We start from the raw sequence: 27,019 nt of genomic DNA, 5'->3' as shown, positions 1-27,019 counted from the left end.
CTACACCATTATCTATGAGATCGCTGGAGTTGAAGTTCTTCGTGGTGGTTAAGCCTAGGTATTTAGTTGAATTGACAGACTTTAGATTTGTGTGATTTACGTGTAATCAGTATTTAATGGATTTCTTTTAGTACTCACGTGGGTGATCTTACACCTGTCATTACTTAGTCAATTGCCACTTTTTGTACCATATAGACGTCTTCTCTAAATAATTCTGCAGCTGGTTTTCGTCTTCTGATGACTTTACTACATGGAAAATGACAGCATCATCCGCAAACAATGTAAGAGGGCTGCTTAGGTTGTCTGCTAAATAGCTTATACGAATTCATCGTTTCAACCATAGACCTCCACAATACTTTGAGACTTGTACTAAAATACTGTTCTGTTTTTTCTCACTGTGGCAACACCATCGTTTTATTTGTTCTTTGTACTTATAGCTTCTAGTTGACATCTGTGCTTACATCATTATTGACAAGGTGTGTTTTATGTCGAGCCTGTGGCTACTGAAAGTATTTGTGATGTCATTACTTTCATCAATGCAACCGAAGACCTCCATAAAACTTTGAGCCATGTCCTAAAATAGTGTTTTATTTTTAATCTGCTATTAGACACTGGTACAGATTCCCCTAAAAACGTACATAAAACACACACTTGTCTTATTACTCACCGAAATGAGCCTGCTGATGGAGGCTCAAAAATCTGAAATGCATAGTGGAAGTAAAATAGAACGTTGCTGGTGACAGTAAATTAACTGATACTTCGAGATGTGAAACATATGTCAGACGTATGTCAATATTAACAAAACATTAAAGTCAACGTGACGTTTGAGTTGATTATTTTGAGAAGAAAACCACTTTTTCGTTTCACATCAATGACACCAACAGCCTAAGAAGTTTCTGTGTTTGTAAGTACAAAGCCATTCATTGTTCCTTTTACAGGAAGTTTTAGCAAAATCTCAAGTATTTCAAAAGGTCACCTAAGGCAAATGAAAGAATATATCGGTGGGTAACGCTGTAAAGATTTATGTGCAAGTCCTGCATAGCTCTCTGTCTTTGATGCTTTACAGGATCAGTAACGATTATTTGCACAAAAAGTGAAATATTTGCATATCATAGTTTTGAATTAGATAATGAGGTAATAAAAGGCGTTAAAGCTCGATTAAATAAAATTAAAACGTATAAAAAGATGTATTTACACAATCATTCGTTTGTTGTACAATATAATACAATACAGTATAAAAATGCACATTAACAACATAGTAGAATGAGGTTGAGCAGTCGCTGAAGTGTATATTGGCACAAAATTGTCTTTCACGTTCTTACCTAAAGTAGTAATTTCTCTAACTACATTGATCGTGTTGACAGATCAAACAGGAAACATAATGCCGCACTCATCGCACAAACACACCTTGTGCCTTATGAAGGAACGGAACAGACACGTTCTAGGGACACACGTACAGTTTTCCCACTAGTAGGAATCCGTTAGGTAGTTTATAGTAAAGAAGCTAAATAAATCGTGAAAAACTTGAACACTTCCTGTGTTACGTGGCAGCACCAGTAAAGTATTTTAGAATCCGACCGACATCGTCTCCAAGTTTATAACCCAGCGCAATGTCTCTATCGTCTTTTCACATAAAAAGGTCGTGCAGTTCTCTGCAGCGAAGTATTTAGCAGTGATTCATGGAAAGAAAAACTGGGGCTGTGTTGAAGGATTCATTTCAAGTACAAAAAAACCGCTGCTGTCCTCTCATGACCACAGCCCCACAAATGGGACTCAAGGAAAGAAAGTCGTGACATTCACACTGTTTTAAAACGAACAAGCGCACTCTCCGACCGCAACTTTAATGTCGCAAGTACAAAATTAATAAATTATGCTTACCGTACTAAATAACAACTCAGGCGCTACATTCGCATTGCTACAGCTGAAATTCTGTGGAATAAATACATTATGCGGATGACTTTTGAACGGCATAGACGAATTAACGCCCATTGTCCACAGAAATTTTGTCGAAGGGCAATAACAGCGTCAGCTTCAATGGTTCTGCATGCCTCGTGTCGCAGAGTTATTCTTTCTTCTCTACCGGTGAAGAACTTGTCCGAGACTCCTGCGATGACTGAGCAGTTCTGGTGTCTGCGCGCGACGTATCTTCCTGGGAACCAGACGTGTCGCCATATTTGTAATTGGCGTGAGGACCACTGAATGATACGTACGTCCCTACATCGTCCGCCAGTTTCACATCGTGTTCAGGTAGCTGCGTTGATGTGTTGTTGCTCCGCTCTGGTGTTACGTCGTTCAGAGCTTTCCCAGTACGATTGAAAAACAACGCTATGCCGTGCTCAGCCACAGAGAATGGGAATGCTGACTGAATGTCACTAGGAGCAGGTGATCTCGCAGAAGACGCCGTGGAGTTCGTTGTTGCCGTAGAATTTCTCGTGTGTTTAGTGTAGTTCCCGTCCTTGGTGGATGGAGATGCAGTGAGCACGGAATTTGGCTCGGGTCTCGCTGATACGTCTACCCTGGCTGACGATTCCTGCTGCAGATCAGACCCATAGGAGGATGACGGCTGCTGTTGCTCGATGGCGTTCAGGATATCCTGTAGTAGGCCGTTTGAGAGTACCGCCGCGTGGGGTATGTTTGCGTTGGAGCCGTCTTCACCCACGCCAGGGGCTGCTTGAATATGCAGTTTGTAGCTTCCGTGTGCACCCTGAACTGTGAAATCTTGCGAGTTGCTGGCCGATGTCCCTAATGCAGTAAGTGCTTGGGCTTCTGGTAAAGACAGGGCGCCACCATTGTCGCCTCCAGTGGCTGACACTGGCAGTGTCTCGGCAGACACATCATTTCCTCCAGAAGACTGGGCTGACAGGCTTCCAGAAACACCCCTAGGATCCGGACTGCCGTAACTAACAGACACTACTTGTGCTGAAGGAGCACCATACAATGTGGATGGCGCGGAGGGACCTGAAGAGGAAACATAGCTTTGGCTAAATTGAGATAGTGGGGGCCCATAATTGGAAGATGGAGCTGAGGGGGCACCGTAATTTGAAGATATAGTCGGTGGCGGCGGATCATATTCACCACTGGGCACGGTACCATGAATTATCTCGCCTTGTCCAGATGAATCACCGGCCACTGATGTACCAAACCCACTCGAAGGGATGAAGCCTGTGTCAGTGCAGCTGTGGCCACCACCATTAGGAGCACCATAGACGTTAGACACTGTGTGACTCAAAGCTCCCGAATTGTCGAGATTACCAGCAGAAAATGAGACACTGCCACCTCCAAAGTTGGGGACCCCATATACTGTTGATGGAGGATACAAAGGCTGTGGAGGTGGTACCCCATAACCAGCAGTGAGAGAGGAGCTCCCAAAGCCAAAATCTCCGGAAGTAATGCTGGAATAGCTCGTGGCTGCCAGTGGAGGGCGGTAAACGTTGGGAGGTGGAACAAGGAAAGTGTTCGAAGAAGCTGAATCATCTGGTGGAGGAGGAGGTCGAAACGGTGCCGGTTCTGGAGAGCCATAAACGACTGGTGGTCTTGAAGGATCGTTCTGATTGGTCTCTGCAGGATCTGGGATAGGTGGTGGCAAGTATGTTGGTCCTTTATTGCCATGTACATCAGTGCCGAATGTTTCCTTCAGTCTCACTGTCTCCGCAATTGAAGACAGCAGTCCAGGGGGTACAGGTTCTCTAAATTTAACAGGTTCCTTTGGAGTGACTTTCTTCCCTAGCGGTTTCAGCTCAATGCTCTGACTCTTGGTGATTGTAACAGAAACAGCAGGTGATGGAGAGTGTATTTCGTCATGTCCATTACTCAGTGGCACACCAAGTTGAGCAGTGTCAGGCTGTAAAGTATGTGTTGCCCCTGCATCACTATGTCCTGATTCAATTGTAGCACCCACTGCATCACTGATGCCTTGATCTATATTTAGAGCTGGAGCAGTCAAACCGGCAGGAGGTAGTGGTGCTCCATATTCGTTACTAGGAGCTGTAGGTATAGGACCTGCCTGCACAATGTCATTACCGTTTGGCAGTGATGGCAACTGAACATCTCCACCACTTGGTGGTGGGCCATAGTCAGGGCTGGACAGTGATGGAGGTGGTGGTGGAGGAGGAGAGCCACCATACCCACCATCAGTAGAAGATGTTATAACAGTGACTGTAGCTGGTGGCAGTGGAGTTCCATAGTCACTACTTGGTGGTGCTTGTGGTGGTGGAGCGCCAAGATTGAGACTAGGAACACCGTATGTGGTACTTAAAGAGCTGCCAAAGGACCCACCGCCAAATAAACCTCCACCCGAACCAGTACCTCCCCCACTCGGAGGAATTCCATACAGCTCTGCGAGGAGAAGACTGGCACCATTTCCTGATACTCCCGAGTTTCCGCTGAAGCTAAAGCCAGTTCCGCTTGACAGTGGAGTTCCATAGGCTACACTGGGTGTAGGTGGCGGCGGCGGAGAAATTCCACCTGTTGGTGGACCATAAGTGTCACTCGGTTTGTGTGAAACGCCCAGCATTGGCTGCCAGCCATCGTACTTGATCACTGGTGGTGTAGGAGGTGCCCCACCGCCTCCAGAATGATGGAATGGAGCTCCGTATGTGCTGCTAGGTGCTGGAGGGGGAGATATAGAAATTTGTGGAACACCATAGGTTGGTGTAGGGACTCCATAGACCGGTTTAGGAGGGGAGCTAGACAAGAAACTTGGTGGTTTCGATGGAGTCCCGTAGGTGAGCTTTAGTGGTCCAAGGGGTGGAGCAGGTGGCCTCAGACCGAATGGTGGTGGTCCATACTGTTTGGTTGGTGGTGGAGGCCCATATACTGGTCTAGGTGACTTCGGTGGCCCATACACTGGCCTAGGACGTGGCGGGTGTGGTGGACCGTAATGTGGTCGCGGAAAGAATTGTTTGTGGTGGTGACCTCTAGGTGGGCCGCCTTGTGGTAGCTTAAAAGGTGGTGGTCCGTAAGAGCCCGACGGTGGCGGTGGTGGTGGCGGCTCTGGTGGAGGTGGCGCGTATATGATGGCTGGCTGCTGTTGCTGTCCTGGGGGCGGAGGCCCATACACTGGACGAGGCAAAGGAGGCCCAGACGGGGGCGGCGGACCGTAGGAGTTGCTGAGCTGCGGGCCAGAGCCGCAGCAGCTGCCAGACAGCCCCAGCGTCAGCTCGCGTCTGTCCGCACCATTTGAGGGTGTCTGCGTTCCGGCAGCGCCGGATCTGTCTTCAGCGACTGGGGCAGCTGGAGCAGTGGTCGTTGCTGTGTCAGACTGCGTCGCTCCTGGAGCTGTCGACACCACACACTGGCTTCCTGCCACTAAAGTCGCCAATAGCACGGCCACCTGGAAAAGAAGTAGACACCCATGAGAAACAATGTGGGTTGGCATATGCAGCCAGTGTCTTTTGATGATCGACAGCATCCTCATGTTGCTGTATAAGTCAACGTTTCAGCTACTGTTGTAACGCTATGAGTATGCGCTCTAATAGCCAGAAAAGTTTTACTGAAGAAACAGATTTCTGCATATATATGTCTTATACAGTACATTGACTGATAAACTTTTTGTATATGTATCCCACTGCTGGAAGAGCGGTAGCTGTGATAATTAATATTATAACGATTATAAAGGATACTCTCCTAACAATCGCCAGACGCATTTTTTCTGGTGTTTCATCAGGTATCTGCAGTTTCATTTATGCAATGTGTAAACTGCGTCGGCCCAAAGAAATGCTGATCATCACACCTTTAATTCGGCTCCCAGTGACAACAGAAAGTGTAGGTGTGTTCCCCATTACAAACAAAATTATTTTTAAATGGAATACTACATGTCCATTCGGTAGAGCGGTCTCACATTAATCTACTGCGATATTGGTTTTGTCGATACGTATAACAGATACGAGACGAATAATAAGTCCACCAGCAGCGAATGAGTAGCGCTAGTGCATAGTGATAGCAGTCAGGCCAAGGTGACATGCGAGTCGCTGTCCATGTTGACATATTGATAAAACGAATAGCACCACTGACTAATGTAGGACTGATGTATGGAATTGACACGTAAAATTAACCTTTTTGTTTGTACTGGGACGCAATCTGATGCTTTCCATTGGGACTGGGTGTCGCAGGAAATAGAGGATGAGGAGTGTTTGTTTGGGCTGAGACCAGCTACCAAGAGGATATACTATGTTGCAAATATCTGCTGAAACACTAGAGAAAATGTGTCTGACGTCTCTCACGAGTATGCGCTATATGAGGCGCCATATATCGTGTTTGTGACGTACATTTATGAAGTATAATGATGGTGGTGGTGCTGACCTGCTATTGTAAAAGGTGCACCCACGGATAGGGTCATATTATCTAAACCATATCTACATCTACATGACTACTCGGCAATTTATACTTAAGTCCATAGCAGAAGGGTCATAGAACCAGCTTCACACTATTTCTTTGCCGTTCCACTCTCTAACAGTGAAGGAAAATACGAATACACAAATCTCTCCGTCTGAGCTCTGATTTCTGTTATTTTATTACAATGATCATTTCTCGCTTTGTGGGTCGGTGTGCACAAAATATTTTCACATTCGGAGGAGAACGCTTGAGACTGAAATATGTTGCAATATGATTGTACTTGAAGCACTCGAATAAATAGAAATTTTTCTTGCAAACACATGAACTGGCTCAAATTCACAAATTCGTTGACTCACTCTCTCTCCCTCACTCAATCACAGACTAACAGTCGCTTTAACTCCCACAACTTCTCTCTTACTCTTCCTCACTCTCATTTACACGATCTTCTTCTGCCTATGTTTCACACACACACATAAACACACACACACACACACACACACACACGCACACCTTAGAGTTATTTTCAATGCAATACCGATACAAATATAAATGGGATTTAGAAATAAAATGAAATGCTATTAATCTGCAACATGCCTCGGGAGACCAAGCTTCCATATACACCAAAATATTAAAATACCCTTATCAACGAGAGAGATTTTGTCGGTGCAGTTCGGGCTCAACCTGTGCATACAGATCCTTGAGTTATTCGCGAAGGATTTAGGACATTGAGAGAATCGTTAATTTTCAATAAATGCAGCAGCGTCTCTTTCTAACAACGGAGATTTGTTCATTACCTACAGCCTCAAATTTCTTGGAATAATTTTACTATAAGATGCTGGAAAGCTTAACGAAATAGACCCAACCGTTCAGGAGAAAAAAGTTGACGTTCAATTAGTCAAACAGATCTTGGGTTTTACACATGCTGTAGGTACACAAATGGTTATATTCTATCATTTTTACGACTTTCGTTCATTTGTTGTCTACATTGCTGCGATATTGAAAGGGTACTACTGATCAGTATAACCAGGTGATACAGTTTTGTGCCTCTCCTAGCAATGTATTTAGTTTGAAAGAGTGAAAATCCGCGTGCTCGTTGTATAATTAACAGAAAGCATCGACGGATATTCAGTCAGTGAGTAAGATAGGGTAGTCGTAAACCAGTGGACTCGTATTGGGGTCCTGTCCTGATTTAAGTTTCACCAAATCGCTTAACGTGAATTCCGGGATGTTTCCTTCTAAAGCCGATATTCTTCTGTTAATTTGTCGAGCTCATTCTCCAATAACCTCTCCGTCAACAGGACATTAAACCGAAAATCTACTTTACTCCTTTACTTATTCGAGAGAGCGTAAGAGCCTCGCGATGCGGCGCATGGATGTAGCGTCACGGCGGGGGTCCGGCTTCAGCAAGCAGTAAGCGATACACGGCGTAGCAACAAAGCGCGGCGAACGGTGCCGAGGCACGTCTGCTGCTTGTCGCCCTTCTGCGCATCTGGCTAGCCCTTCCAAGGCGGACGGTGCTGACGTCCATGGAAATAGGCTGTCACTGAGGTTACTCCGTAGGCAAATAAGAATGAGCCTTGTGTCGGCTCTCAACATATATTGCGCTGTAAAGATTGTTCTGAGTCCTTCCATTCCATCGTTAATTGATTCTTTCATATTTATCGTTATGCTGCGTACGATTCCGTTGAGATTCTCCTCTGGCGGCGTGTCTGGTCTTATCGATCTTCGAGTCGTTGCTTCCTGTTAGCCTTGTTTAAGGGAATAAGATCTTTAGGGGATGGCCGGTTGGTTGCCTAGCGGTGACGAGTCGGTCGGTCGGTTTTTAAAATCGGGAATGAGAGAATGTCGTACGACGAGACCGCGGCGTGGCGTGTCGGTAGAAAGTTGGCTCTTGTTCCGAGAAGCCGAGTGGTCTATCCTGGTGGTGCGAGACGAGTGGGACGACGGGACAAGGCTGTAAGCTCTTGCTGTGAGCACCCGGGGGCCACGGCTGTGGTTCTGAGTCACTACTTGGTGGGAGCGGCAACGGATGTCTTTAAATTTTCCGTCTGGAGACGGGAATGATGGACTAGGAACTCGCCTAACCTGAGGAGTGGTATTTCGCCGCCGTCGGTGCAGAGAAGACGAGGGCTTCGGTGACAGAGCGCGTGGCTGCGTGACTGCCCAGTTAGGTACGCTGGCGACGTGTACACAATCGGGTGTGACGAGCCTTTGCGTCGGAGTTCACCCGCTGTTTCTCTGATAAACTGCAAGTTAAGTTGGTTAAAGGTTTAGATGTTAATTGAAGAATTTTGGTTTGTGCAACCAGCGTCTTTTCTGCCTTGTGGCCTCCTGCGTTCGGATTTCCTGTCCCTATTGCCGTTGTTAGTACTGCCTGGGAGGAAGTGTATTTTTGGGCAGGGATTATGGTTCCTGATTTGATTCCTCCTCCTCCCCTGGCCTCGCGTGAGGTCGATGTGATTGCTGAATGTGAGGCGTTGTGAGTCTGTTAGTCTGCTTGTAGCCTGAGCATCCTTCGGGAGACAATTGTGGCCGCCCTTACACCCGGTCGGTTAATTATTTCTATCCCAGGACACTATCGTGGCAGGACATGATATTAAAGTTGCTAGTTATTGTAAAATGGTAAACGGTTGTATTTTACTCTGATTGTTTTTGGCCACTGTTTAAAAGGGTTAAGTTTGCCTTTCATTGGCGGGTTTTTAAAATTACGTGGCTTTAAAATTGATAGTTATTGTAAAAGATGAATGGCTGTATCTTTACTTTGATTGTTTTAATCTACTTGACATCCTTTGATAGTTCTGCCTCCCTATTAGCGAGCCCTTGTAATTTAATATCTTGTTATGCCAAAGTTTAAAAGAAGTTGGCTCCCTACATGTTCGATAGTGAAATTGTATGCAAATTGGTGTTTTTTTTTGTTTCATTACTTGGAAAGTTTTAATTTTGTTATTAAATGCTTTATCAAAGTCTGTTTTAAGTAAAATGGCTTGGCCGTTATCTGTAAACTAAATTTTTTTGAAAAGGCACTCATGCCTACTAGCTTTTTGGGATCTGTTCCTGGTTAAGTTATAAAGAAATGACTTTTAATGGTTGAAGTAATCAATAAAGAAATTGTAAATTGGAACTCGGCAGTAACCAACTAATTTTGGCCCAGTTTCCCAACTGGAGGTTATCCTTGATTAATCGTAACACCCGTCTCAAAGAAACCAGCGTTAGGCAAACAGAACATGTCGATCACTGCTACAGATCTGTGCACAGGATTCTGTTGGAGCAACTCCAGTTGCAGTCGGTCTCACTAGTTCCTGTTGCATTCGAAAATGAGACACCTTGCTGACGGGATGCGGATCTTACCCAAATTATCTCCTTACATTCAAAGCACGAAGCAGTGGCTGATGGGACTGTGGAGAAACGGGGGCACGTGAACAACGGTAGAGTACCTCGATCAAAGACTCTCAGGTTAAACAGGGACTGACAGTTTCTTGTTATACAAGACAAGAAGCATTTTCTCATATGCTGTTCTGAACAGACTGCCAAACGCTACCCAACAGAGCAACGAAGGTATCTGAAAGTTCGGAGAGGATGAGAACATTAACCTCGGTAATGTCTAACAGCATTGATTCACTGTGAGCCCTGCTGTAGTGGATACTTTAGTATCGCAGCTTATCGACACTGCTGGAGCCGGCGCCTCGATGAAGATTCCTGCAAACACCGCTAGCTGCGCTTTGAATATCACCACGAATAGCATGACGTGACAAATAAAGAATCTACAGGTCGCCGACCAATGAAGACAGCCAGCACGGCGTTATAAGCGGCGGTAACCGGGGCACTTTCTTCTAGTTCCAGATTAGTTCCCTGTTCCTGGTTGGTGCCGAACATTCCGCCAAGTTGTTGATAGCTGGCTCTACCGGGAAACAGTCAATGAAAATACACGCTCGCGTGTGTCAGTCCTCTGCTTATAGCCATACACGGCTGCCACAAGTTGTCAACAGTGCAGCAGTTACATACAATTTTAAAACTGGGGCAGCCATAGCTACAATAGTTATGTGTAACTGATTGACAAAATGGTTCAAATGGCTCTGAGCACTATGGGACTCAACTGCTGAGGTCATTAGTCCCCTAGAACTTAGAACTAGTTAAACCTAACTAACCTAAGGACATCACAAACATCCATGCCCGAGGCAGGATTCGAACCTGCGACCGTAGCGGTCTTGCGGTTCCAGACTGCAGCGCCTTTAACCGCACGGCCACTTCGTCCGGCTAACTGATTGACAATTGATACATAAAGCAGGTATTTAAATACGGGTCTTAAAAGTATTAAAATATAAAACTGAACGATAAGTCCAATAGTCCGCTGTAGCTGTATTTATTTAAGTCTATTAGAGTCCCATACAAGCGATTTCGCAAATTTAAGTTGCATCTTCTCGTGTACATAAATGCTATGTCATATGGTATACGGTGTTGTTACGGACTGCCGCAGAGTAACAATTGGCGTGGCTAGGCAAAGTTCACAGTCCTGCTCAGTTGATAAAAACCATCATCAATGATGAATGTCCCGCTTATATTAATCAGCAGCTTTCATCACTTTACCAGTTAAAATATGTTCCTGTCGGCCTGTGTCAAGCAACATACAACGCCTGTTGATTGCCTTAGGCCGAAAGAAACCGTCAGAAACATTCAAAGTGATGACGATTCGTGGTGTTAATACAGACTGGACATTCGCAGTTGATGATGATCTTCGTCAATTGAGTAACGCTGAGAATTTTGTATAGCTACTCCAACTGTTACTATGCTGCATCTTGTAAAAGCTCACTACGCCATATGATATAGCATTAATATACACAAGAAGACGCAACTTAAAAGCTGCGGAGCCCCTTGTGTGGGTCTTTAATGGACTTACATAATCACAACTACAGTGGACTATTTGACTTATCATTCAATTTTATACAGTAATAGTTTTAAAAGCTGTATTTAAACACCGGTTGGAATGAATAGCCAATCAGTTAAGTGTAGCAGCTCTTCATCTACGATTTGATTAGATTTTATTTAAAGTACACATGTGCCAACTAATCTTTTGCTTCCCGGTCCAGATTCCTAGGGCAACAGATCCTTTTCTCCACATTCCACCCTTTTATCTTTAGAAGAGAGGACACAATATTCGGCTCCTCGGAACAAAACGGTTTCCGACACGCATCGTAGCAGAAACAGCGCAAAGAAAAAATGACTGTCACCTTAGAAGAACATTATAAGTCAAAATAGAATGGTGTAAAAAAATTTCAGATGTTCAGAAAAGTAGAAATAAGTAATAGAGAAGTATGAGTAAGGTACAAAATGTAACAGAACCGGGAGAGGGCATTCACAATGAAATCGAAGAAGAAATGACGGAAACAAACGTTCAGGTGTTGAATTAAAATTCAGGGTGAGAGCGTATCAATGATAAGAGTCCCTGGCGATATTGGTATATTTAGCGAAAGTCAGGAAGATTAGCTGGACATGTCTATATGCTCGGAAAACAGTATGTGTACTGAAAGTAAAGATAACAGAATCAGTGAAAAATAGCAGGTATGAAATTACCAATAAACTTAACATTAAAACTGGGGACCAAAGAATAAACGAAATGAAAGGATGCTATAACCTCAAAGCAAAAATAGCTCATGAGACCTTACTTGGAGGAAGGAAATTCATTTACATCTATATTCCGCAAATCATCTGACGGTGTGTGGTGGGGTAATCCTCTTATCACTATCTAATGCCCCATACTTCCGTTCTTCCGCGAATGGGGCCTGGGAAGAATGATTGCCAGTATTACCTCTAATCTCTCTAATTTTCTCCTCGACAACGAACGTTTTGTCCACAGTATTGTATAGAAGCAATTCATAAATTGTGGGAAAACCAGAACATAAGAGAATCTCAACATTCGAGAAGTGGTTCTACAGGTGAATGTTCAAAATTATGGGGACTGATGAGGTAAGAAATGAGGTTCTTCGCAGAATCGGCGAGGGAAGGAATATACGAGTACAGAAAGCACTAGCAAGAAGAAGAGAGAGGACGATACCATATCTGTTAAGACGTCTGGGCCGCGCGGGCTTAGCCGAGCGGTCTGGGGCGCTGCAGTCATAGACTGTGTGGCTGGTCCCGGCGGAGATTCGAGTCCTCCCTCGGGCATGAGTGTGTGTGTTTGTACTTAGGATAGTTTAGGTTAAGCAGTGTGTTAGCCTAGGGACTGATGACCCTAGCGGTTAAGTCCCATAAGATTTCACACACATTTGAACTAGACGTCTGGTAATAACTTTCATGATACTAGAGGGAGCTGTGGGGTATAAGCTTTAGGTGAAGACAAAGAATATATCCAACTGATAATTGAGGATGCTGGGTTTAAGTGCTGAAATGAAAAGGTTGGTAGAAGACTGGAGGCCAATGGCGAGTTGCATCAAACCAACCAGAACTGGAAATACTTCAAAATTTTTTATGAATGCGGAATGTGATACTCCCCGGCGAGCGCCTATAGCGTTCTGAGAGGCTCATGAATACTCTTTGAATATACTGTAGTAATGTTAACCTTATACGAATAACTAGTGTTGTCTTGCGGTGTAATCCTAAAGGAGGAACTCTTTATATGCAGCAGTTTATGAAAGGCAGCCATTTGACGAAATCTTAATTTGAGTAAATTTAAGTTCAAATGGCTCTAAGCACTATGGGACTTAACATCTGAGGTCATCAGTCCCCTAGACTTAGAACTACTTAAACCTAACTAACCTATGGACATCACACACATCCATTCCCGAGGCAGGATTCGAACCTACGACCGTAGCAGCAGCGCGGTTCCGGACTGAAGGGCCGGGAAGCGCTCGGCCATAAATTTAAGTCAGAATACTAATTGGATAATTAGTTATTTCCAAAAACCTGTAGTAGGAAAGTATTTTTCAGAGAATATACTAGAAGTTAATGAATACTAAGGTACGCTCGTTTATCATTCTCAACGACTACGTGAATTTCATGTGAGCAGCAATAAGATGTCGCTTAGGTCTATCGGCATTAGTGCGAACTGATTTGGTAGGCAAGCCTGCACACAGTCACGACTATAATGAAAGGAGTTTTGCTCTCTTGTTTGAAATTACGAAATCTATGGGACTACAGATCGCTCCTCATTAAGCTGCTTTCATTGCACAAGGACAGACTCCGGTCGATCTCATGCGGAAAGAGTAAAACCGGGGTCTTCTATGTCTGAAGCTTCATCCGAAGACGTCCACCAGATTTTCCAGCATGTAGAACATCGACTGTCCATTATAATTATCCGGGCTGTTATGCCGTGGTCGGTTGATGAATTCTATGGTGATTCCCAACGTTTCGTCTCCGACTGCGGGAGACATCTTCAAGGGGGTCCGTAGCTTGATGGAAGGTCCAACACACACACTCGCTCGCTACTGGCTCAGTAGCGAGCCAGTGTGTGTGTTGGACCTTCCATCAAGCTACGGACCCCCTTGAAGATGTCTCCCGCAGTCGGAGACGAAACGTTGGTCATCACCACTGAATTCATCAACCGACCACGGCATAACAGCCCGGATAATTATGATGGACATGATATTTCCGGCCGTGAAAGTTTACATTTTAGTATCAGAACATCGACTAACAGAATTTTACTATTCCTCTGAAGATATAGCTATGCTGTTGCCAGTAGTGTCATGCACACTTGGTTGGACAATGATAAGACAGGATGCAGTCTTAAGGCTACTAGCTTCAAGCTGTCATTTTATTTTCGTATGTGTTTCTTGGAATCTGGTTACTCAGAAATAGAAAAATCTAACTGCCATCTGAGTCAGATTAGCTTCTTGCCAAGTAATTTAATTCAGGTTACCTTCCATTCAGAAGGCTGTTGCACTCAGCGACTGTTATATTGACTTGTAAACAATATATTTCAGCTATCAGTCGTCCTTTTTAAATTTTATTGGCAGATCTAGATTTCAGCTAGTAACTAGCCATTCTCAATGCACTATCATTTTTGATCAATGCACGTAATGCCTGTTGGTCGGGCTTCATCCACGGTGAACTGTATTCTGCTACGGTATTCATTAATGACATCACGCATTGCTCTTTTCACAGCTAAATGCGTTTCATTCAGCATCTCTCTATCTATAGCCCCATGCTTTTTCTACAACTAGGATGCAGTAATCTCTGTTTCTTTAGAAGTTTCTTTACAATGGCTGTACTTGATTGACGTTCCCTCCCATTATGAACTGTTCTACTGGGTACATACCTGTCAAGTGCATGATCGACTACTCTTTTAAACTTGAGCCAGAATTCCTCTACATGCTCCTGGCCTGTGCTTAAAGTTTCAAGTTCCTCATTGAGGTACGACACTACTGTTTTTATCTATTTTACTGAATATACATATCCTTCCGCTTGTTTAATTGTCCTTTGTATTTTGGTAATCATTGTTGCCACAACCGCGTCATGCTCACTGATACCAGTTTCGATGTGGACATCCTCTAAGACGTCAGGTCTCTTTGTTGCCATTAGATCCAATACATTTCCACATGAATAGAGTTCCTATTTATCCCAGGTAGTTTTCAGATAAGGCATTCAGTAAAGTTCCACAGGAAGTCTCATCACGCCCTCCGCTAACAACAATGTCATTTTCCCCTTTAATGGTTGGGTGATTAAAGTCTCCACCGATGATTACAGTATGATGGGGGAATCTACATACAAGTGAACTGAGGTTTTGTCCAAAGCTTTCGGTTACATCAGGAGATGAGTCTGACGGACGATAGAAGCATCTAGAATGAAATTTTCTCTCTGCAGCGGAGTGTGCCCTGATAGAAGGATCCAGTTATCAATTTACGCACACCGTCGATACCAAGTCTTTTCCAAACAATCTCACATGCAGCTTCAATTTCTGTCTCGGTGGATTTGAGTTTACGGTCTTTTCGCGAGATACACGTCTTTTCACGAGATACACGGCTTTTCGCCAGGTACACGTAAATGGGAGCACTTTATTCGCTGACAGAGGTGAAGAGAAACTGAAATAAACCTGAAATTTACCATATGTCTGTGTTTTAATCTCATCAAAATATTTGAAATCTATGAAAAGCTTTAGTACACGTAACACCAAAATAGCAGAAAATAATTACTTAAAATGAATTTTTAATATGTCACTTTTATTAAAATGGACTAAAAAGTGTAGGGTAAATTCTCTTATCGCATACAGATTCCTAACATCATACACATAACCATTTAAAATTGTGATTGAGAATTTCAAATAGCTATGAAAATACTTGTAAGATTTATAACGAAAAACGTGGAGAGCATGCTATAGATTACAGTAAGGAGGTGAATTATTGATGTATTGATTATACGTTTTTCGTTTTAAATTTTACATGTATTTTCACAGACACTAAAAATACACAGTGACAGTTTTTCGTGTCGTCTGTATGGTGTTGGTAATCTGTATGGAGCTTGGACAAATTGCATGATAACAGTGGAAAATCGTGCTAAATCAAAAATTCATTTTTATTTAAATAATTTTATGTAACATTTCAGTGCACACTCCACTGATGGTCATAGAGATGACTGATTCAACATGGCAAATGCCAATGCGGAATCTAGAGTGGCAGTGGTTTACAGTATTCATTGATCGGGAGACATTCAGTGGACAACCAGTCCAGTCTGGAAGAAATTCTTTACTGCCAGCAACAGAATTAAGTAGGTATTTTCGCATTACGTAAGAGAAAATTATTACTGTCATCGGATGAATACATAAAACACCATTATCCTTGGATAATTTTTGTGGTTTACCTCTTTCGTGTTTCCGACTTTTGTTTAGAGTGCCGTTAAAAAAATGGTTCAAATGGCTCTGAGCACTATGGGACTTAACATCTAGGGTCATCAGTCCCCTAGAACTTAGAACTACTTAAACCTAACTAACCTAAGGACAGCACACAACACCCAGCCATCACGAGGCAGAGAAAATCCCTGACCCCGCTGGGAATCGAACCCGGGAACCCGGGCGTGGGAAGCGAGAACGCTACCGCACGACCACGAGATGCGGGCTAGAGTGCCGTTATTTTCATCTACTACTGATAACTTCAAAGTTTGAAAGACGAATTAAATTGTGAGAAATTAACAGAATTTCTCGCAGTGGATTACCAATGACAAAAGATCTTGTTGCTCTTTCTCTTTGCGACAACCCTCATCAAAGGAAACGTTGACAGTGTAAATCAGACGGTTTATCGGAATTTTGTCTCGACTAAGCCGAAAACGATGCATTTAACGCAGCCAAAAGTAATGCACAGAGTTACGTGTGTGATCTTACATAACTTTCTAACCAGGTTAACCCGTATTTCTCACACAGTATCTGTTCTAATTGCTTCCCACAATATGATTCTAGTGACATTCTCATACGCTTTCTGCAGGTCCACAAAGTTTACATATACGCTTCTATCTTTTTTATGCGTTATTGTAATTACTGTCTGATACAGTGAATGTTATCAATACATGATCGTCATTCCTAAAACCACTAACATAATGTTTGTGTTCTTAAGCGCTAACTTAGGCTTCAGAGTAGCGTTTTGGAAGAATTATGAGACTTACTGATTTCTGGTACCGGCTTTCAGAAAGTAAACGTAGGCTATATGGAAGATGGGTAAATGTTAGCACACACATCGGTATCTTACTCCTTCTTCTACCTTCGGATATAAAGGATCCATGCGAAAGTTTCCCCGCATAGCTGCAGTCCTGGCAATCTTCGATCTGATACATTCCATCCATTGACGTTACCTCATTCTTATCCCACGTCATTTTCTGTACCACTTTGTTTCCAAATTCATGCATATCTGAATATGTCAAATGTTAGAGTAAGACTATACCACCCTCATCCTAACAAGAATAACAACGACACCCATCAGTAACATCTCGTCAAGCTCACGTATGTTACACCGATCAAGGTTCTTTACGTATTTTATTTTTCAGTGTCTGAAAGTGGGACATCCCACAGCGAGGTTTTTCCACTAGTCGGGGAATGTAAGTCCGGACATAATATTAAAATTTATATATGTATGTTTATGGGTTTATGTTAATGTTTACGTTAACCTGGGACCTAGAAACGACTAAGAGGCTCCATCCCCGCCGCAGCGGCAGTGGTCCATAACCTCACGACGACTACCGCAGTCCACTTCACCCCTTCCCCGCCCCACACCGAACCACTCTTTCCGGGTTATTATGCGGTTCAGCCCCCGGTGGACTCCCCAGGGAACGTCTCACACCAGACAATTGTAACCCCTATGTATGCGTGGTAGAGTAATGGTGGTGTACGAGTGCGTGGAGAACTTGTTTGCGCAGCAATCGCTGACATAGTGTAGCTGAGGCGGAATAAGGGGAACCAGCCCACATTCGCTGAGGCAGATGGAAAACCGCCTAAAAACCATCCACAGACTGGCCGGCTTGCCGGACCTCGACACAAGTCCGCCGGGCGTATTCGTGCAGGGGACCATGCTCCCCTTCCCACTTCGGAAAGCCGTGCATGAGACCGCTCGGCTAACCGGGCGGGCATAAATGTATGTTACTCACTTCCTCCTGAACCACTGGACTGATTTCAACCAAACTTCGTACACATGTCGCTTACCGTCTTAAAAGGAATCCCTGTGGGAGATAGAATCACCTACCTATCAGAGGGTTGGGGATGAGGGTAAAAGGTCGTGTAGTGCAAGACGTGTGATTATTCATACTTTATTCATCCAGTACTTGAGAATGAAAGCACATGGTGACCTGCAACAAACTTTACACATAGCTTCAAACCCTTACGAAACTTTTTCTCGCTCATAACACCCACAAAACGACGAAAGGAAAAACTTTCTCGCTTACTACGTTTCCGCTGTTCGTGCACTAAAACTGCCACATTAAACATGACGTTCTAATTAAGTAATTCCTTACTGTTAACTGTACTCGCGAAACATTTCCCGAGTGTGTTCAGTAAAAACAATGAATGTACTCTCCAAATCATATCCCCGTACGACAAAAAGTTCAGGAGTTATCATCTCATAAGTACCGAGATCCGTGAAAAGATGCCGCATCACGCTTGACGTTTAGTTTACCATTTCTTTACTACTGTCCCTATTCGCAACCCATTTTGCAGACAGTATCCACATATGTTGTTGAACGCACCTAGAAAAATATATCACTGTATGATAGTTCAAGAGATAAGACGTAATAAACGCTGAGATGCGTGAAAAACTGGAACATCATGCATGACGTTTTAAATTACTACTTCGTATCGCTAATGCTGTTCGCAGCACATTTCGTATATAGTACTACATGAACCCTCAAAAATGTTTCTTTGTACGACGCATAGTTCAGGAGATATGATGTCGAACAACATTGGGCTGCGTGGAAATGAAACTGCAGGGCTGAGATTCGCAAGTACAGGTGTACAACGTATGTCACATATATATGACGTGGGCGCACGGTAGAAAAGCCGTAGGTAAAACGACTCCTCCTAAACCTCTGGATCGATTTCAACAAAATTTGGTACACATATTACCTGGTACCTGGAAAGAAAAACTGTGGGGGTAACACCGAGCAACTTCTTACTGGTGTGGAAGTGACAACGAGGAGAGATCATGGGGGGAGAAGATAGAGAGAGGTGGGGAGGGGGAAATTCCGGCCGGTGTGGCCGAGCGGTTCTAGGCGCTTCAGTCTGAAACCGCGTGACCGCTACGGTCGCAGGTTCGAATCCTGCCTCGGGCATGGATGTGTGTGATGTCCTTAGGTTAGTTAGGTTTAAGTAGTTCTGAGTTCTAGGGGACTAATGACCTCAGTTGTTAAGTCCCATAGTGCTCAGAGCCATTTGAACCATTTTTTTTTTTTTTTTTAGGGGGAAATGATAAGAGAAACAGAGGAAGAGACGAGCAGACGGAGGAGAAGTGGTACAGTGAAAGGAAAAAGGAGAAAATGAACTCAGACGAACTCAGACAGGGGGAGACGAGATAATTAGGGAGAGAGAGGAGACGAGGAGATGGACAGAGGAAGGTGGAGGGAAAAATGGGCACAGAAAGGAAAGAGGGCTTGGACAGAGTGAGGAGGAAATTAACAGTGAGAGGAGGAAGGAGCAGTTTGGTAAGGAGGGGTTGGGAGGTGAGAAGATGGACATAAAGAAGGGGAGAAACTATTTGCTGTGCTTGCTGACCAACAAGATCCACAGATCTGGCCATCATAAAACATACATTGAACCAGCTGAGACATCGATACAGTCCCAGTACCAGTGTCCAATATGGAAGAGATGGGTTACAACAACTGTGGGCTAACTTGCCTCATGAGAGGATACAATGGCGTTGTGACACTATTCTCTATCGAAACAGGGCACTCATTCAGGCCAGAGCAGGTGCAACTTAATAGTGATAAGTGGTCTCACACTGCAAAGTTCATTACAAATGTGACTAGATTTTTCAATCACTGATAAACATTATGTACCCTCTCAAACCCTTCTGGGCGTTTAGCCTTTAGTCGACACTTATTTAAGTATATTTGTACTGTCCACTTCCGCCCTTAATCTATCGTCGAACCTTATCTACTCCACTGTGACTGTGAAAAGAAGATCGAACGCCTGTAGTTGGAGGCTGAGTTGACGTTTTAGACACTGCCAGGGCAGTGACACTGCCAGGGCAGTGTGTAAGGTAGTGTACGCTCGTTTCCAAGCCACAGAACTGGGAACGTGGTTTCGGTTTCTCTCAAATGGCACATGAAGCCATTTTTCTATCGGAATGGGCTCGTGACGACTAAATTGGAAGAGTTATGGTGTAGATAAAACATGGGGTAAAATATGTAGCCGCCATAACTCTGGAGGGATACGATGCGGACGTGTCGGTCTGCGTTCCCGAGTCGGTGAACTTCGCAGCTAACGAGAATGTGTTGGGCGGTGAGCCCATAATGTCGCCTTTTAGTGCGCGTTAATTTATAAGGCCCGGTCCGGTGGCTCATCACTCGTTGGCACTCGGCAGAATTCCAGCACGCGAAAGTAGCGGCAGAGGCAGCACCTGCGAACGGCGCATGAAAGGTGGGCAGCCGTAAACCAGCGAACGATACGCCGTTAATGATAATTACACGCCATTAGGACCACCTCGACGGCGACGGCAATAGCCCGAATTTATTGGGCCCGCTGTGCAGACCTCCCTTCCGGCATGGCTGGCTTGCTGGCTGGGGCGCTATAGGTGGTGATGGGGTCGGCTCGGTCACGCCAGTGTAATGGCGCCCCACACAGGATCACACAGCAGGCTCACTCTTCTCGTCTGCGGCTTCCGCACCTTGTGGCTTTAGTCAGTCAGCAGTGGGGCTATAGCGATCTTCGCAAACGCAGCGGCAGAGACTGTAAAACATAATTTAAGCAAGATATGGTGTGGAAAAGAGCATAAATATTCACTGTCCACGAAGTACAGGTCACTTTTGTTGCAAACACTTCGTTCATTATCCCCAAACAAGGCGGTCGATACAACACTGACGCCTAGTGAATTACGTACAGAATATCGAAATATTATAGTTCAATTCTTTTATCTTGGCGGTTCGCGCATGCCCGCCCAGACGCGGGGGATTGCTGCGTTGCCAGTTGCACGCGCCAAGAGAAGCAGCTCCATAGTATAGTTCGCAAACTTACTTTTAGGGGGGGGGGGGGGGGCGCAGTTTATGAAGTAAAGCCACCACGGCCGCATTAGCCCTTTCGCTGCTACAGAGAGGTGCTCCCCGCATTCCGCCCTGTGCGCGATTTTGTCATCACCGCACTGAACGTTTGTGCAGACACATGGTGTTTCGACTGCTTTGACACACTTTATCATTCGATTTCACAAAAACTATTTGGCCCAATAATTTGATTTTTACTCATCTTCTTGACAGATAACTTCTCCCCATAAATGACTTAATTTTGTTTCGATGTTCAACGCAGTTATTGCGCAGCATTAGATGTAGTAAACCATTGCACGAAATTTTGAAGAGTTTGCAGAGGTAAAAGTCCATAGCGTATACTTTCCATATGGTCGATTTTAGTTGCCACTAGAAATTTCAAAAAATTACATTCAAACGAATAAAACTCATGAAGTAAGACACTTCGATATTGTTTTTAAATAAAGAAAATATTAAGCACCGTACAAGGTTTGAACTCCAAACCTTTCGCATAGCAGCCAAACACTTTTTTATTTTTTAATGTCCTTTTGTTCGTTATTGTTAGTTTCAATTGTTCCTGGCGGACGTCACCTCACGCCCGTTGAAGTTAGTTATTGATCCATTTACTCAGTTTATTTTATTGTAGAGGGCAGCTAACACTCTGACCAAACAAACTGAGCTACCGTGCTGGCTAACACTTTAACCAATACGCTAACGCAATTTGTCATTCAATGGAACTACCAAAGGACTTTAATGTTTGCCGGTATGACTATGAATTACTCACGTTTCGTAAAAGTACAATAGGAAAGAAACAATTACCGCTGTTCTTTATTACGAAAAAGCGGTTAGTGAGAATGATACAAACACCTTTCCTTGCCATCGCCTGATTTAGGAGGCTTATTGCTTGTTTGGTTTAATTAATTAATAGAATATGAAGCAAATGGTATAAAGAATGCTTTTTCCAAACTTACTATAAAAGAAAGTCTGCTATCAAGACATTGCTTTTGTTCTATTACTTTATTTATGACTGAACGTTTCTAAAACTGAAGACACTCGTCTGTGCTCTGCACTGCAGTCGAGCTCTGGCAACGTTGTTCTCTGTTCATTGGCTGACTGTGTTTTGTGACGTCAGATGCGCAGAACGAACCTAAACTTGGCCGCCGTGTAAATGACGCGCACTTTAGTATGGTTGAAGATTTCCTAGAAAACTCAGTATGTTATTCTTCAAGGAAGATAAGTCTTTAGTCGCAAAATTAACTTCGGGCGTACCTCTAGAAAGTTTTATACGGGTTGTTCTAATTGATTAGGCGCAACCCAGTACATTACTCGTTTTACAGTTTCACTCATTGATAGCCAAAGAAATGGCTCGTGTACCTGTTGGCGGTTTCTCTTCAACGGAAAGAAGTACAGCTTCTTCCATTTCGGGTGTGCATGTGCTCTTGGAACACCACAGTCACGCGTGCTGAAGTTGCTGCGTAATTGTGGCGAAAAGAGTATGCGATGGAGTCCGACGTTGTGGAGAACGATCCCGATAAAGGCTACGAGTAGCTCTTCCAGTACCGTAAGCTTTGCCACTCTGGAGGAGCATGTCAGTGTTTTCTGCAAACATATACCCGACCATGTTGCTCTAACACTCACAGACACGTGAATGAGGGTCTAACCAGGCAGGACTGACATCAAATGACATCAGTACATCAGTCGACCCGACGTAGCCATCCCACACACCCACCATCACTCCCCTCTTGTATACCTAACTAGCAAACATGTTTTCAAACGGCTGTAGCACGGAGACTGCGTTTCTGGACATGTGTTCCTACTCAAAATATTTTGAGCTCACTCCCCCTTCAAGCCCTATAGAAATTTGCTGCAGGAATTTCGAACACCCTGTAGGACCATTACGTTTAGAATAAACACTCGTTAGTACAATTAATGGGCCACTTTGAGAAAACCTGCAATGACGAGAAGGTTGTCACGCCCCCACTTACCCATATTGTAATCCTTCTTTCGACGCCTCTGTCATGAATGTCAGAACCGCGACGCCAACGTTGAAATCACGCGGGTTATTTATGGTTGGATGAAGAAAACATTTCAGACACACAGATTCTCAGAATCGTCACGAAAAGGCCTCACGATGTGATGCAAAGGGCACCAATGGAACCACCCCTTCTCTTAGGTGTTCATTTTCACGAATTTTGCGGCAGAAAACTTTGGTTTGTAGTGCTGTGGGCAACAGAGCTACATTCATGACTTAGTCTATGACTGCTGACATCCCCGGCCCCATTCCCCACGTACAGCTCTAACTCATCTCTAAGGAACAAGCAACTGTAGGGCTGCAAACCAGCTGAACGTGGTGTGACCCTTTTGGAACGTAATGCGGCTGCAGTTTTTTCTCTTGTGTACGGTATACAACCACTATGGACCGTCCAAAACCATTCGACAAAATTTGAAAATGATCCAAAGCAACAAAAGGTATTTATGATTTTCAGCCCTCCTGTTTGCGCAATTCTTTGGTGAGATCTTTGGGGTGGGAGAAGGGGGAATGGAGGGAGGAGGATATACAGCACAAACAGGTGCGTGAATAAAATGAAGACGGTTCCTTCCAATACCTGCACTTCGTGAACACCCACAGTGCGACGTGAGCTTGTTACCAGCAACAATGATGCTTCTCCGGAACAGTGGATTCGTCGTCTGCAACCAAGGAGACAACAAACAATGGAAGGCGCAGACGCAACCACAACGCCTCCCTCAAAGCCTGAGAAACTGAAAGGGCATGCCTATGGACTGGCGAGTGACAGACAAGAAATGAAGTTATTACAATAATAGCTGACATAGATTTGGTAGTGGTCGTAGTTTTTACTTATAGCAGAAATACTTTTTTAATTAATTATTATTCTTATTACTAATAACAGAAATAGTTGTGGTGATGGGAGGTAGTGCTGTTTTAAACAGTTAAGTAATAAAGTGTATTGCATGATCTGTGTAAGAAACAATAGAACCTGTGTTTAAATTATTGCTAACAAGCTACTATCTAATAAATAAATAAAGCACTGGGGGCAGTTACTTCAATAAAATATCTAGGAGTATGTGCAAATAACTATTTAAAACTGATCAATCACATAAAACTAAGGCAGATTCCAAGCTGAGGTTCACTCGAAGAGTGGTCATCAAGTATAGTCCACCCACGAAGGAAGCAACTTACAAAACACTCTTTCTGTCAACGATGAAGCGTTGCTCGTCAGTCTGGGAACTGTATTGGATAGCACTGACAGAGGAAATAGAAAAAAAAATCCCAGTAACATCAGCGTATTTGGTTACACGTCCGTTCAATGAGCGGAAGGAAATGGTTGGCCAACTCCGGTAGTAGAGGTTACAAGAGAGGCATTCTGTGCCACGCTGTGGTTTACTGTTAAAATTTCGGGTACATTCGCCCTAGGTATATCTCACGAAAGGAGCATAAACGTAAAGTTAGATAGATTCGACTTCTCACGGAGACTAACGAAAAATCGTTCTCCATACCGACTATTTCCGACTGGAAAGCGAAGGGTGGAAATGACAGTTTACCCACTGCTAAACACTGTAACGTGACTTGCGGAACATAGATGTGGACGTAGATTCAGTGACAACTCACTTTCATCAGAGATATTTTAAATTCTAAAAAACATGCAATGTAGACTGTTACCTACGAAAACGTTAACTTTAAATATTGTTTTTGATAATTTCACACATAATTTCAATACAATATCTTATATTATTTCTATTCCTTAAACTCGCTAGTTACATACGCTGCGATGCTCTCCTCACACGGTACTTCATCTACAACATGAGCGCATGTTACTCAAAAAATTTAGTGCTGTCCTTAAAAAACGTCTACCAGTAGTGGAATAGCCGGTCTCCTATCGGACACCTTCGAAAGTGGCGGGTAGTAAATGAAAATAAAAGAAAATGAAGAACAGACAAAAGAAAATGCACGGTTTCACAATGAAATAGAAGAACAGTAGAAACATGTAAATGATGAAATAACACAAAATTGTACAATCATGTAGAAAAAATTAGAGGTGAATCTGGGAAAATGAGTTTAATTTCCTCTGGGACTGTCTAAAGAATTAGTCTAGAAGACCGACATGAACAACTGTACAGCATTCAACAGAACGAAGTATAGAAACAATATTACGGATTGGAAAGGATTCCAAAACAAAACAGGAGTTAAAAAGACAGGGAAACAATGAATAACAGAAGAGATGAAAGAATAACAATTAAGAGATAAATTGGACAGAGCGTACAGCTAACTTGGACGGGATTGTTAGCTCGTCTGTAGCGAAAGAAGAATGTCTATATAATTTTGATTCTGTGAATTTTCGGCTATGATTCAGTGATCTGTCGAGCCTTAAGACAGAATAATATGCCTAACTCACTTGCTAGCCTTCGTTCATTACGTAACTGCTCTGAAAACTTCATGTTACTGGCCCCAGATTAGAAGCAAACGTCATCACCTCAAATGAAGCCCACCGTCTGTATTAGCCTTAACGTTATAATATTTTACCACATGATGTTGTCACTAACAAGAATATGTTTACTCATACTTAACACGGGCAAATAAGCGAATACTTATTGGTTAATGTGAGAATAGGAAACTATTTTTGTATTTGCTCAGCGACTGTAACATTTTTATCTGTGGAGAAGCTATTTCTTTGTTCTTAACAATGACGTCCTAGTGCAATGATTATCAGCATGTGAGAGAAAGTACCTTCCAAGTCAGCAATGTTCAGATGTCCGCTCGTTATGGCTATTTCTGTCTGAGTACTGAAACAATCATAGATGGAATATAAGGCCATTAATTTATTTCATTTCTCTCTCTTATAGACACCAACACACACAGACACACCGCCTCTTTCTCCCCCCCCCCCCCCTCACCCACCCCACCCGCCTTTACATGCATCAAGGTACAGAATATCTCAAGTGTAAAGACACTCTGCCTCCCCCTCCCCCCCCCCCAAATACACACACGTGCATCAATATATTGAATATCTCAAAAGTACGCCAGTCTCATCCGTATGAAGTAATCCACATGCAATTTATTGTTTCTCATTTGCGTTACATCGTCCGATTTCTTGTATTTGCTGATCAAAGAACGGAAGTCAGAATAATATCTATTAATCTCCCCTTTCACTTCTGTTGGATGCTTCTGCTGTAGTTGCACTTTGCTCATGCGACTGTCAATCTGGCAGTTGTTTAATCTCATAGATGGATCATAGACTGGTGTCGGTTCCTCCTGGATGTAATAGTAACAAAGTAATTGTAGCATGAAATATTACCACGATTTATTCCAAACCCAACAATGTAAGCTGTTTCACACAACTGTTAACTCTCCCGGCTTCCTCACTCCAAGACTCCTTGAAGGATTCTGAAGAAACTTTATTTTTAAGGCACATTCATATTTTACCATGTTTCAATATTAATTTCAAGCATACGCTATGTCAGTATGCTCGGTATCGATCGCAAGAACTTATTGTTTCAATGATTAGAGCACTCAATTATGCTTCTACAGGAGTTGCGTTCAAATTTCCAGGCGATTTTCGTAAAGCCACTTCGCTCGATTGCTGGAATGGTTCGTTAACGGGGTACTGCTGCTTCTTTCCCCCTGCCATTTCCAACTGTGGTAATTCTCCACTAAATTCTAATATTTCTCTTCCTTATCTTTCTGATGCAATAAAAAATGTCTTTGTCACTTGTAGACGATATACTAGAGGTTTTTTCGTTTTTTAATATTTGGTTTGCGCGTAGGCTGGGGAACATACCTTGTAGAGTGGGTTGGGGCGCTTGAGTTAACTCAGTTATCTGATTTTGCTGCTTTTACTTACAACGGTATTTAATTAGAAAAATGAAAAGCTGCTCCATGATTCGAAATTAACCTTAAGCCACAGATCTCCATGTATATGGCTGGGTTTAAAGACTGGAAGATGGCAAGGGAATCTCGAGCAAAAACATGCTTAGTTTTCATGTCAACCGTTGGGCTGAGAATGGTTTCAATTCCTTTCTTCTTCTTAACTTTAAT

At 43.4% G+C, this 27,019-nt stretch overlaps 1 protein-coding gene across 1 annotated transcript in view; it reads right to left on the bottom strand.

Moving 5' to 3' along the window:
• Window positions 1-1,218: 1,218 nt before the first annotated feature.
• Window positions 1,219-27,019, bottom strand: part of LOC126481612 (uncharacterized) — a 72,990-nt gene continuing 47,189 nt past the window's right edge. The window contains exon 2 of the mRNA XM_050105490.1: window positions 1,219-5,332. Within this exon, the coding sequence (XP_049961447.1) occupies window positions 2,063-5,332 (3,270 nt within the window). The 3' untranslated portion in view covers window positions 1,219-2,062. The remainder of the gene's footprint in view (window positions 5,333-27,019) is intronic.

The sequence above is a fragment of the Schistocerca serialis genome, chromosome 5, assembly GCF_023864345.2.
Source record: "Schistocerca serialis cubense isolate TAMUIC-IGC-003099 chromosome 5, iqSchSeri2.2, whole genome shotgun sequence".
Lineage (NCBI taxonomy): Eukaryota > Metazoa > Arthropoda > Insecta > Orthoptera > Acrididae > Schistocerca > Schistocerca serialis.
The sequence above is the reverse complement of the archived record's forward strand: the minus strand, read 5'-3'. Positions and strand labels throughout refer to the sequence as shown.